A 14,431-nucleotide genomic window follows, 5' to 3' on the forward strand; every position below is an offset into this window, starting at 1 on the left:
TTTAGTACACTGTTGTTCGGGTTGGTAATTTGGCCCCTTGGGTATCATAATTGTAAACAGGAAGACTGCACACAATTTGCAGCTTAGAATAGAAATCACAGTTACAATGCTGTGAGTTTTTCTTTTTCATATACAAAGAAATCTGTGTACGTGGAATCCAAGTACCAATTATTGATTTGAAACAATCTAATGAAGCATATTCCTGGCTAAGCCCATGTTGTCCCGTGTTGTGAACAAACATAAATGTTAAGGTTTTGTTTAATTGTGAGTACCAGATAAATAGCGATTTGTGATAGAGACAATTGTTGAATTGAATAGTCCGATAACTAGCATGGATGTCCCTAACAGGTTTCGAATTGAGACCTTGGATGATGCCACGTGGATTTTGACTTGTGCGTTCATTATCTTCACGATGCAATCTGGTGAGTATAATGGCAGTGATACCGGTACTCTTATAATGAAGTTTGTCAGCAGACTTAATTTAATATATTTGCTTTAGTGGTATGGCAAACTTGTGAGAGGTTACGAACAATTTAAACCTGTAGTCTGTAGAGACTATAGATATCCAAGTTGTATGGGTTTCTCTATGATGCAATTAATGATAATGTCAAACTAGCCAACTTATCCCTTTCCTAATTTGTCAAAAAAATTGCATGTGTTGATCTGCAAGACACTTGGTATTTGCGTTATAAACCACTTTAATTTACATTTTTTTTTAAAGTTTTAAGTACGAATTTATCTATATATCTATATACCTGATCGTACCTCTATCTTTTTAGAGGTCTGTGTTACTCTGCTTTGAATTTGTATTTCGTTTTATGGATTTTTGAGATGGTTGACAGTTTGTTATTGTAATTTTTTCACCTATATTTTTGTTTTAATTATATATGCTTTAAATCAAGAAATCGTATAAAAAAATAAGATTCAAGATTAACCTCATAAAACGCAAATTGATTTATAATTAATGTTGTAATGTTCCCGTCCTGTGTTGATAGTTTGTCATTTTGACTTCGAAATAACTACATTGTATTATCAAAGTTACCACGATTTAGGAACTGGAAAAACAACAACTTTTACACTCAAAATATTCCGTTGAAATTTTCTATTCTAAGGGTCTATACGTAAATATTTAAATACTAATAATATTTTGGAAACAATAACCTGATTGTATCGATACAGTTATTGATGTAATCATGTCACAATCTTACCAGTTTCAAGCATATTGACTGTGTAAAAATATAAACCTTTGACAAAAAGTTCAAGGCTTGTTTAATTTTTACAATTCCCAGAATGTTTTAAACATTTGTATTTTGGTCGAATATTGCAAAGTTTGAAGATTTCAAACCGGTGAAATATTTGATTTTTTACATTAAGATCGAAAAATGTCTCATAAGACCTTAAATGCACATACAATATAGGGTTTAGTTTTTAGAGGCTGTTTGTTTTGCATATATAAAGGATGGAAGTCGAAGACTGAAGAGTTTTACAACTACGGACAAAACATAAAAGTATAGACAGTTCAATTAAGGTAACCAACAGGGTTATTATACATGTATAATAATGTAAATCATTGAAATAACTCATAGAAAAAATAACTTTTTAAAGATAAAGATTAGCCCTGTCGAATGGAGGAGCCTGTATGGTCAACCAACTAACAATCAGATCTACCTTAAATTTTAATATGATTTGTTAAATGTATATACTATTATATATTGTAGAAAAAAAATCCTATTCAATTTAGCTTTAAAATTTTAACATTTTCAAATATCTTAATACAAAGCTTTCTTTCTAAAGGAGATTAAAATAGTCGGAAAATGGACACCATCATCTAACTCTCTTTAACTAGCAACAACAGAATTCTGTCTGTCTGTTTGTCCTTCTCTTCAGGGGTTTAAACACAAATCCAAATTATAGATAAAGTAGAGGAGGAAATTAAAAATCACTATATCACCAGATTAACCATTATGTAGAACCATTACATAACCATCACAAATAAAACCTCATTACCTGCATGACAGACTGAACAGGATAATGTCTGCACGGAGCACAAGAGTAATCAAAATCCGAAAAACTAATCTTGCGTGTATCAATTTCATCTCAAGTAATTAAAATGGATGACCTAATAAATACGGCCTCTTTAATCTGAAAAGTAATTGAGGTTTAAACACAAAAAATTGAAATACATCTCTCTCTCTCTCTCTCTCTCTCTCATTTACTGGCCTCGACCTAATATAAGCTTTACTTCCTGCAATTTTCTATTGAAATCATACTTGTCACTTGCGCCAGGGATCATTTGACTTCGGCATAAGTTGAAGCAAGCAAACAGAAATACCAGGGCCCATTTTCAAGAATTTTATGATGATTTCTTTAATAATTTTCTCTATAAACCAATTATGAACGTGAGTGGACACATTTTTATTTACGTCCTCTTCTCTCAAATGCATGATTTCTTAACCGTTCATTAGGTTTCTAATTTTGTTCCTATCTTTTATTAACACAAGGCTGATCAAAGATCAAAGTTAATTCTACTGTTAACGTCACATTTAATTATCCTACGAGATAAGGCGATACAACTTTAACAAACAAAATTTTCAAACACGTGGATTTTATTCATTTTTATTAATACTTATATACACACAAAACATATTTATATATGGTTTGTGAAGCTAACGTATTATATATAAATTTAATACGCTCACTGCTAGTACTAATATTGGAAAACATGCGTACGACAAACCGAAAGTTTAATGTGTTCAATACACATAAATTGCTTCTATTAAAAAAAATATTTTTTAATCTCCGTATCTCATACATGTTACATTGCTATTGGAGCGTACATGTAAACAATAAAATGCTTTCTTTGGTGATTCACGCGGGATATGAAGGTGGCGACATTGCAGTAAAAATACATAACCCGCATTAGAAATCTAATTTTGTTCCAAAATTTGTGTTAAAAACAAAGCCATCACTTAACCGGAAGTTGACATCTGATTGGAACGAAAATGAATTTCACAGTAGTGCATTCTTAAACAAAGAGTGTGTTAAAATTTCAAGCATCTGCGATTGATAGTTGCTGAAGAAAAAAGCGACAGAAATTTGGTACGAACATACAAATAGATACACAAGAATTAAACAGCATTTCTCCCCTCTGTTTAAGAACGGGGGTATAAATAAAATACCATTTAAAAAATATAATGCACGTAATCCATAAAACCAATACTATTTTTTTTTCAAAAATCGAAATGGAATGGCTGTGCGAAGAGTTATCTGCATGCAACAGTCACAGAAACACACAGAGAGAAATCAGGATAAAAAGATAATGGCAAAATTGTTAGATACCGATGTTTAAAGGTTTCCAGTTAGTAATATTTAATTATACATCAGTCTTTGTGACGAGGTATTTTAGATATTCTGTGATCAACATCATCCTAATTCAGGATCAAAACTTCGGCTGGGATCAGAAATCGATCCATCAACTTCGTCGTTTTAAAATCACATTTAAAACAGAAAAACTTCATTAGGAAACCTCGCCTACCTACAAACGCAAACATTGAACCGAGTCTGTGGGATACGGTACCCGGAACACACAAAATGATTCCCAATGCAACTAAAGAAAAATTCGAAGACCCCCAAAACGACTCTATTTGGATTCTTTCTAGCACCTTTATAATTTTTACGATGCAATCTGGTAAGTAGGTTTACTTGATAATTTTTTTCTTATCATAATAGAAAACATTATAATTGAAAAGCAAGTTGCATTTGATAACTTAGTACATTCTTAATCTAGATTTGAACACATAATTATGGATATCTCTTTTTCGGAACATCAACGTGAAGATACAACTCTTGCATACTAGGTTTTGTTATGATTTGTAGGGTGTTTTTTTATTTGGCTTTTAATATCATTTTGAGAGGTAAATGAGAGATCATTCTTGTGAGCTTTACGTGCAGTGTTCTTGAAATTGGTTGGATTATTGAATTTCATAAATTACAAATTTAACACTTATTAACTACTGCTGTAGTTAGATTTTTCATTTGAAATGCATTTTTGACAAATAGTTTGAATCCAATTCATTTGGTATTTATACGGTCTTCAGATACGTTTCAAATTGAAACTTACGATATCAGCGAAACAGGTTTTTTCTATGGATGAAAGATAACCTTTGTAAAATTACATATTCCATATAATGAACATCAAATAAAAATTGTTTCGTTTCCTAACTCTTGAGGGAAGGTCAGATAAGCAGATTTCGAAAGATTTCCAGTTATATCAATAATAAAATACTTGCTTTGATGATTCATGCGGGTTATTAAGGTATTGATCACTGCAGTTAACGGGTTATGTAAATTTTATCTGCAATGATCGCTACCTTCATAACCCGCATGAATCATCAAAGAAAGCATTAAGTTGTTTAAATTTACATCTTCTTTTTAACAAATTAATCGTAAACGTTACTAAATAATTGTTTAAAGTACACCAGCACGTTAGATAAAAAAAAGTCTAAAATGAATATGGAATTTGAGTCTGACATTATAATGAATATTTCGTACAGTCCGTGATTTTTCTTACGTTGCTGAAGGTTTTGACCTGTCAAAAATAGAGCTTTGAATCAATTTCCATAAGAAATAGAGGGAATCATACTCATAGTTCTCGGTTACTGCTTCCTTCACTTTTTGACGAATTTTTACGAAAATACACATACAAACGCAGTTTGTACACAAACATATGTATGAATATCGATATATTAAGTAAAAAGTGATGGAAGCCAGAAACTATAGAAACTTGGGACAGATTTATTGGGACAGGGTATAGTGGATGTAATTCTATCATTCTATACGAAGTTTATTTTTACTTTTGAACGTTGATTTTTAATTCGGTTCACGAATGCATGCAGGAGTGAACGTTATTGTAGTTTATGCAACTGCAACAAACTCTGCGATGAATTTCATTTTACTTTAGAATGCAAAGAATCATACATGTAATTAATGTAGTCGGTTTTTAGCTAACCAGTTTTGTGAAATCATAACTGCAAGTAACAATGTAACATTAAGAAAGTCGTGAATGTTTATTTAAACAATTTGTCATGTTGTAAAATTTGCATTTAATGCCACCCGGTAAATTCAAAATCTAGAACATGACAAATTAATCAAATTGTTTGGTTTCCACATTTACTTTCTGTTTGATATTTGCAATAATATTGTAGATATGTAAATAAAATTCGTTGTTTTAGTTCGTGTACCATTCCTTGGTTAAGAGTTAAATATATACCCGAATCTATATTTATAGGGCGACATCTCCCGTTTATAACCCTCTTTAAAAAATCACAGTATGATAATTCCTTTTGATCATATCATTTATATTGCATAGGAACACTGATACATTTTTCATTGTTATAAAGCAATGATACAACGTAAATATAATATGGGAATCCACGATACTGCTGATATTTTAGGTGATTTAATTTCATTGAAACCACAAGGGTGCTGCTAGACTCGCTTGAGGACACTTGAACCTGGGGCTTACGGTCTGGTTTCGTCAACTATATATGAATCTTTATCGTGCTAGCACATACATGTTCTGTGGCCTGTGTCTTTGTTGGTAAGACTATCAGTATCCGTAATGCCACTACATTTTAACTGTACAAAGATCTGGAAAGCATTGCTTTACCCCTTCTTGTCAGCATCCTTTTACTAAAAAATCAACATTTATTAACGATCCTGACTTTATATGACTTCAGTGTTTCTACTTATAGAATTTATATATTCATCTATTCATTTGGAAATATTTCCTGAAAAAAACCCCACTTTTTATTTGAATCTATCAAAATCATTTTCATTTTGTTAATAAATGATGACTTATACCGGGGTATACAATTTTCCCCCACTTACTAAGTTTACTAGACAGTAGCTGCCAAAGTTTTGAATTAGTTGCTATTAAAACTCTGATTATTTACATGTCTAAATGAATGATTAATAACACTACTGTATTTGGAACTCAATTAAATGTCGCACAATATGAAAATTCAACAAAATAATTAGCGGATGGCCTACTTTGTCAAACTTTCTTTTTCATTAGGTTACGAGTTTGTGAAAATCTTTCCATCTCATATATTTCTTGCTGCGAGGAATTTCCTCAAAATAATCATTAACTCACACGCACATTTGGATTTTCCAGTGAATAATGCCTCAAGATAAAGGTCGTTGTAATACAGTTTATGATTGGCAAATCGGGGAGTAAAGTTGTTGGCAATTAACAGTTGTTTACAGTATACGGAAAATATGTAAAACCCTAGTAAACAGTGTGGCGCTAATTATCCTTCTCGGGGCTGGAGTTTTTTTTTTAGAAAAGAAAGTGAGACCAAGGACCATATTCAAAAGTGTTAAAATAAATTCAATGCTATCAATAAATTGAAATAAATACAAAAAAGTTACTCTAATACTATTGAAATTGTTTAGAACAAATGGTGTTGTATCATTAAAGATACAAATTGCATTGTACATCATTCTATGGGACTGAAAGACTTAATTGTAAGTTCTTTTGTAAAACGCAGCCCTACATTTCATCGAAAAATACCTAATAATATTATTCTTTGATATACAGGCATACAATGTTTCAATTAATCTCGTTTCATTCATAGGACAAATAGCTAATGTGTCGTGATAAATGATTCACAATCCTTTACGAAATTATAAGACAAAATCTACTTCAAGTGTACTTATATCTATTTTCGTCTTAATTTTGCTATAAGGTTTACAGTAATAAGGCCTCATTAATTTAACGATTGGAACTCAAAGTAAAGGCATATTTTTAAATTGAAATAACAAAAAAAAACACCATATTACTATAATCTGTAGAACTTTCTTTTTTATTTCAAGCGAGGAATAGTTTTGATGTATTTAATGAAATAATCAATTTTAAGATAAGATTACTTCAAAGAATTTTTATGAGTATTAATTTTTTTTGGTTTCACTCTGGCTGAAAGAGAATAAACAACAGATATGTTTACACGAGCCTATGACTTACTGGAGTAATCCCTTGTTTTACAGAAGTGAAAAAAAAATATTAAGCTAAATCCTCTCAAAGCAAGGGCCTCGGTGAGTGCACAAATTGGGCTACGATAGCTACTTGCTATCACATCGACATTTGAGCCAGCGATTCTGTGATTACTGGCAAAACGCTTGAGGAAACTAAAACACTTTTTTTTAAAGTATAATCTACATACCTCAATCTCTTGAGTATAATCTACATACCTAGCATATATGTATGTGTTTGTCTGTGTGGAATTTCTTCGTACTTGTATAGTCTTTCAAATTTGTCTGGAAACAAACAAGTTCATTGCGAATAAAATGTCCCTGTGTGGTTCATGTATCAAATATACTGAAGTGTTTCATTTCAATGCATTATTTAGCGGGGTTAAACTTCATCAAAGTCGGGGGAAGCTTCGCCCGGAGGTGTAACACATTAAATTTGCATGGACACAGTTTAGTACCGAGGGACATGATAAAGCAAGCATTATATTTGATGGGAAAGTTTTTTGTTATTTTGTTATTCTTGTATGGAGTTTGCAGACTAGTATTAGACAATTACGTCGGCATTGAAGAATTTAAAACTTTATCTATATTCATATGGAGCCGAAATTGTCACGAGAAACCGGAAACATAATAAGTCCCTTCAACATTGTTGTTGAAAGCGTTTCTTTATAAATGAAAAAAAGTCCTCTTCATTATTGGATAATAATTTAAAAAAAAATATTCATATTTAAAATGCATTAATCGTCTGTATATGATGAATTAGACCCCGTACAAACATCCCTATCAGATTGTTTCAAAATTTACCAGCGATATACAAAGATAATATACCAGTTTAAAATAAGCCTCAATACATTTATTATTCAGGTATTTATAATATAGGTTTCTTAATTAACGTTACTTTAATTAAAAGATATTAGACCCTTTCACGATAACTGCGGTACTGCTATCTTGCAGGGCAAAATGATATACTTTGCCGAAATTTCAATAGATAGATAATTAAATGACGTAAATGAAACAATTGACGTTAGGTGATTTTTCACCAAACTATGTCACCCTGCAAAAGAGCAGTACCGCATTTAACCGTGAAGGGGTTAATTCTATCTGTTAAAGATACTTTGTTTTTTTAAATAGTCGGCCAAATAACCTGCAGATCAAATATTTTAGCGACTATAATGAATGTAGATGAAATACAATTTTTCTTTGAAATAAACACACAACGCCCGTTTTCAAGGGTTTGGTCTGCTGGAGAGCGGCTCGGTGACGGTGAAAAATGAGGTCAACATCATGATGAAGAACGCCGTCGATGTCATGTTCGGGGGATTGACGTTCTGGATGGTTGGGTATGGCCTGGGCTTTGGGGACGAGCCTGGAGCAAATCCTTTCTGTGGTTGGGGCGACTTCTTTGTTCATGCCAACTCCTCGGAGTTAGGATGGACCTATTCCAAGTTCTTCTTCCAGTCATCGTTTGCAACGACGGCAACTACTATTGTGTCAGGTAAGTAGGCAATGTTATTGGCGTCGCTTAATTAAGTCTTCAACAATTGTTAGCTTTTGTCTCATAAAGAGTTTTGCTAACAGCAATGGTGCATTTTTTTTGGGGGGGGGGGGGGGGGGGGGTTGGGGTTGTTATCAACAACATAACTATATTGTGTGCCTTATTCTTTGTGCATCGATACAGGTACACAAACATATTTTACATAATTATACGCATGTACTAAAAATAGTTATTTTTGGAAACAGGTAATCGATTTACAGTTCGATTTTCTTTCGTCATGGTTTATTCTGCTTCGTAATCCTATCTTGTTAAAAACTATGTTGTCAGCATCAGACGTGGATAAAAAAATGAAAGACCCGGAAGAAATAGCTTAATTGCTCCTTCTTTTATCATCTTTCGTGTCATGCAAGCTTAACGCTCTTAACTAGCATCAAAATCGTTTTTATTTTGCTCTGACTGATTGCCAATTTAATCATGCTACGTTTATTTTCTTTAATGTTTTGTTGACTAGACTTCATATATACATGTATCAATATAACCATTGGCTTAATTAGACATAGAACAAAACATCAGCAACCGATATTTTAAAATAGCTCTTTTAAAAAATCATCAATATTCTCGTTTTTATTTATAAGGTTCAATGGCGGAGAGAACTCGTTTAGATGCTTACATCGTATTCTCCATGTTGAACACTTTCATCTTCTGCATTCCCGCCCATTGGGTCTGGGCGCCCGGTGGCTGGTTGTATGAAATGGGCGTGATTGACATTGCGGGGGCAGGACCAGTCCACCTTGTGGGCGGAGTCACAGGTTTAGTAGCAACTTTAATGCTGAAACCAAGACACGGGCGGTTCACCACGGACAAAAATGAACAGCCCGCGATGGGAAGTCCAACAAATGCCATCCTTGGAATGTTCATGCTGTGGTTAGTTGAAAGAATCTACGTACATGTATTATCATTACATGTAACCGAAATATTGTTCTCACGAATTCATTTGTAATTTCATAGTGTTTACAATTCAAATCTTTCTTTTCTTGTTTATTGATATACATGTAATAAATATTAGAGACCGTCCCATTTTGCTCGTGATTTGATTTTAATCCTGCAATGATTCAATCATTCATGAAATATTTTAATGAAAAAGTATTATTTTTGTAGGTGGGGTTGGCTCGGATTTAACTGTGGAAGCACATTTGGTATATCCGGGCTAAAGTGGAAACTTGCGGCAAGGTAAAAAGAAAAATCACCAATAATTCACTAGTATTCAAATATCCATCGTTATGGCTGCTAACATTGTAATTTTGGTATTTTAGATCAGCTGTAACGACGACTTTGGCCTCTGTTGCTGGCGGCATCGTAGGGACCATGACCAGGTGTGTACAATTTATATCGATTTTGATACAGATCAAAAGAATATTCATAACATACTACTTATATAACAACGAAGCGTGGTGACACGCCTTCTTCGGCGTTCTGGTCTTGCGTCGATTACTAGTTTTGCGCCACCTCAGTTACACCTTTCTTTGAAATGTTTGGGTCCGGCTTAGTTTGTCTGCTGTTTGTCCAGTAGTAGAGAATATTAAGATATTGAAAGTATTGCTTATTCACTGTGACCATTAAAGCCCAACCTGACTTCAGGGCTAGAAATTTTACATTTGTTGTAAAAGCTTCTTTGCTCATTATCACTATTTACTATTTGCTTACTTTTCACAATTTTTCCTACATAAGTTGCTCAAACCAAATTCGACCAAGATAATCCTGGATGTTTTGGAAACGACGCTGAAAATAAAATGATTCAAATGTTAGAGGATGACACACGATGGCGTACAAAAACAAATACATATACATGTACAATGTAGGTAAATAAATGTCTGTCTCAAGACATACATAACCACTAATAAAAGAAGTCTATGGTGCACTTATGTACCGAAGTCAATAGAACTTCGGACATTTATCACTAATGTCTTTTAATCTGTTCACTTAGCAAACCATGAAATCCTTTTAAGACTTTGCAATCAGTAAAGACGGGTTGATTAGCAAAATAGCATATTCTATTGATATTTTATTCCAAATGTCACCAAACATCATCAATCTGCATATCATAGGAATGGAAATATCAGGTACACCAATGAAGCAAACTATGTTTTTTTTCTTTTGTCTCTTCAATTACCGCTTGGGATTTGAAAATATTAATTATGTATTTGTGATTTATAGAATCAAATCTTGATTTAATTTTTCAATTCATCGTTGCAATATCCAATTTCGTTGTCCTTAGAGTTCGCTAGAGAATCGATAAGACCGATGAATACATATCATAACCGTTGGAGGTGCCATGGGATTGATGTTTTAATACCGTTTCTAGTTCACCTTGTAAATAATTTAGCAAATCGTTTTTGTTAGAAATCGGTACTGTCTGTTAAACAGTGCAACCGAATTAAAACAATCTAAGTAGAACGCGGTGAGTTCGATCTGAAATCATCATGCTTATCATTGATTTATATTGTAACAATAACAAAACGCTTCTTTTGTGACTCAATCGGTTTTTACAATATGGTTTAATGAGGTACAATGATGGCTTTCGTAATTCCCGTAGAAACCGCAAACAAACAGTTTTTAGTAAAACTATCTTTATCAGAATTTTAATTTTCATTTTGTTTATATAAAATAAAATGAGCTTAATAAAAAAAATTATGAATAAGTTTTGTAAAGGAATGAGTCAAATAAGAGTTGCCCTTTGGACACTTCTTCATGGAACGAAGTCTACCTCGACATTCTAATGTTTGAAGTCAATCCGTGTGTTGGCTATGAATTTTAAAAAAAACCCATGATGACTATACCTCAAAAGTAAAAAAAATTCGCCTGTCTTAATACAAAACTATTGATTATAGCCTATGTATAAATAAACGTTAATTAACAATAAAAAGTAACGTAGTTTGGTCGCATTTGTTTTGAGGTAAAAGCGAATATTCAATCACAGCCAATTGCTTGAAAAATATTACATAAGTTTAAACAAACTATCCGCAGATTTTGCATCAACGTTTTAAGGAATCCCTTGTGGGTTTGTCTTTCAAAAATTGAATAAAAAATAATGCACTATGATTAATTTTCTTACAGCTACATATTTAAACAACGAAGGTTTGATGTGGGCTACACTATCAATGGAATTTTAGGGTCGCTTGTGGGGATTACGGGTAAGGAACATTCAAAGCAATTTTCTATATTTTAAGCATTGCAGAAGTTAAATTTACAACAGCAAAGCGGGAATAAAACTATCAACATAATTTGTTCTATAAATAGCAAGTTGTGCCCTCGCAAAGCCATGGGAAGCCCTGGTGATTGGGGTGTGTTCGAGTTTGATTACCAATGGAGTTTGTGAGCTTCTGAGCAAGCTTAAGATAGATGATCCTGTGGGTAAGTATATTAGAGCAATGTAATGAGAAAATCAGAGAGAGAGAGAGAGAGAGAGAGAGAGAGAGAGAGTTAGTTTAGAATTTTTTTTATCAAAAGATATTATTTACCTTTGTTTCAGGCTGTGTCGGAACTCATGCTGCTAGTGGAATGTTTAGTCTACTTGCATCCGGATTTCTTACTGAGAAAGACGAGCTGACTGACGCTATGCAATTGGACAGAATTCGCCCAGGGTTGGTTTATGTAAGTAACCCAATAAACAAATGTACAACTGTTATTTGAAATTGATTTAAAATGAGTTGATTACTTAAATTTTCAGAAGTTTCTGTTATTTACTTTTAGTCTGGTGATTTTCGACAGCTTGGGATTCAAGCTCTTGCTGTTGTTTCTATTTGTGGATGGACAGTCGTTACGTCTGTAGTTTTCTTAAAGCTGATCCAGGTCACCGTTGGCCTAAGGGTGAGTCTCGAAGAAGAGATCATCGGAGCGGATATTGTGGAACATGCGATAGGGGGCGTATTTTACAATAAAAAGACCCGAATGATCGAATCAGAACAAGCCAGTAAAGAGGAGCCAGATATCATACGTCATTATGACCAACCAATCGCAACGATGCACCGAAGACAAAGCCACGTATACGGCAGACGGTTTTCAACTCAAAGTGGAAGTTGCAAAGATAGTCTACATTATCAATTGCCAGTGTCTCTTAGTGATGAGGTTGATGTATCCGAAAAGAATTCACCACTGACCTTGTTAAAAAACATCATGAATTGGTGTAAAACTAGAAAAAATCCTGTTTTGTTTAGTCCAAAAGATTACGTTACGCCAAATTTACCAATTAGCCATGACAACGAGATTTATGATCTTCAGGGTAATTTGCCCTACCCCTCCATACCATCTTGCAAGTATGTTGAAGAAACAAACAGAGACAACATAACAGTGACTTATGTATAACGAGAGTGTTTCTTTTACTTCTTGCACGTAAAATAAACATAAGAATTTTGTAAACAACGTTATGAAAAAAGTGATTTTACACAATGTTATTTACCAAAGTCTGCTTAATATCACTGACATATAGAGGACTCTTGTTTTCTTACGATATACCTGATTTTGTAGTACACCCGTATCAGTTCGATGCAGTCAAAATAACCCCTGTCCGGTAATCGAAAGAGAACTGGCTCGTTTCATAATATAGAAGAAATCTAGTTAATTATGCTGTTTTCAGGATGTATCGAAATTTAGAATACTTCGGTTTGCAAAATTTATTCATTAGAAAGACAGGACCGCCGAATTTTGCCAGCTTGTGTAGTGACAGCTTTAAGACAAAAATTCCAAGTCAGAAATAGTGTGGATTTTGGTATCTCTGGGAACGACCTTAATGTGACTTCAATTATCTTTTGTCTTTTAGCTATCACAAATCCATCACAGCGTTTTAAAGATCGGCAATGTACTCTAAAATAAGCAAAAGTGTTAAAGCTTAAGAGTGAGAAAATACTGTTTACAGGGAAATATTCGCCCCAGTTTTATTTTCGCCCCTTTCGCCCTCGTTGTCAGCGGACGAATTCAAGACTGGGCGAATTCTATATTGCAAATAATATCTCTGTTAACACATTTGCATCTGGGCGAATTCAAGACGTGACGAAACCGTTTGCTAGTGTAAAAGGGCAAAAATTACACGGGACGAAAATAACCCTGTATACAGTAATATTATATTATAATTAATACTCACCGAATGTTTTATCAACTTTCACTTCATTAGCTAGACCTTTTTCACTTCTTTCTTTGGCATGTGAAACTGCGAATTGATTATTCCCATCTTTTGTCATGCTCGTCTGTCTTGAGTATACTTGCAAGAATACCCTAAGATGTTTGTTATGAATTTTTTAATTTATTTTCTGAAAAATAGATCTACATGATTGATCTTTATTCGTTTTGGTGTATTTACCTAGCCTGCATCTGTGTGAAGTAAAAAGGCACAGCAGAGTAAACGACTCATGCACGATTTCATGCTAGATTTCTGGTCAACATGAAGATGTCTTTGGAGGTCGTTAATCAACACTCCCCCTTTTTAAACTGTCTCCAATTTTAAAACAGACATCAAAAACATGTTGAATCGTACATGCTTATATAGATACCGGTAAGAGACAACAGTTTTAACATTTGCAATAGGCAACATTAAATTTGTCATAATAGGAGTAACCTTACTTTTTGTGTAACTTTCAAATAGAGGTCTTCGTAAACATCTCGGATAGAGATCGCCATATCCCTCGTGAACATCAGAGTTCGTCATGTCCCTCGTGAACATCTACAACGTACATTGTAGTATGGAGTTTGACATTTCAGATAACCGTATCGGATGTTGAATACACCACACCAGTATAAATGGTTGCTGATGAAATGAGACCATTCACCAACTACATCGCATAAGCGTTTTTTACTGCCCCTATTCTCATGTACATGTCTTAGAAATAAAACAATTACAAAATAAAACTACAG

General features: G+C 33.5%; 1 protein-coding gene across 2 annotated transcripts; it reads left to right on the forward strand.

The window, feature by feature from the left end:
* Positions 1 to 161: 161 nt before the first annotated feature.
* LOC105322435 (putative ammonium transporter 3) lies at positions 162 to 13,861 on the forward strand. 2 transcript variants are annotated; one of them, XM_034469481.2, is made up of 9 exons: positions 162 to 422; positions 8,264 to 8,527; positions 9,163 to 9,451; positions 9,686 to 9,757; positions 9,841 to 9,900; positions 11,642 to 11,718; positions 11,825 to 11,938; positions 12,057 to 12,178; positions 12,278 to 13,861. In XM_034469481.2, exons 1-9 carry the CDS (start codon positions 332 to 334, stop codon positions 12,887 to 12,889), a joined length of 1,701 nt encoding a protein of 566 aa, XP_034325372.1. In that variant the 5' UTR covers positions 162 to 331; the 3' UTR covers positions 12,890 to 13,861. The 2 variants fall into 2 exon arrangements, with proteins under 2 accessions (XP_034325372.1, XP_019920482.2); XM_020064923.3 differs by lacking the exon at positions 162 to 422 and adding an exon at positions 3,396 to 3,688.
* The last annotated feature ends 570 nt before the right edge of the window (positions 13,862 to 14,431 follow it).

This window comes from Magallana gigas, chromosome 6, assembly GCF_963853765.1.
Source record: "Magallana gigas chromosome 6, xbMagGiga1.1, whole genome shotgun sequence".
In the NCBI taxonomy this organism is placed as follows: domain Eukaryota; kingdom Metazoa; phylum Mollusca; class Bivalvia; order Ostreida; family Ostreidae; genus Magallana; species Magallana gigas.

Bases quoted from the DNA above. Each gene is read 5' to 3' on its own strand.
- LOC105322435 (XM_020064923.3), top strand. From the start codon at position 3,592: ATGATTCCCAATGCAACTAAAGAAAAATTCGAAGACCCCCAAAACGAC. The intron at 11,939-12,056 runs GTAAGTATATTA...CCTTTGTTTCAG, and splicing joins TAAGATAGATGATCCTGTGG to GCTGTGTCGGAACTCATGCT. The intron at 12,179-12,277 runs GTAAGTAACCCA...ATTTACTTTTAG, and splicing joins TTCGCCCAGGGTTGGTTTAT to TCTGGTGATTTTCGACAGCT.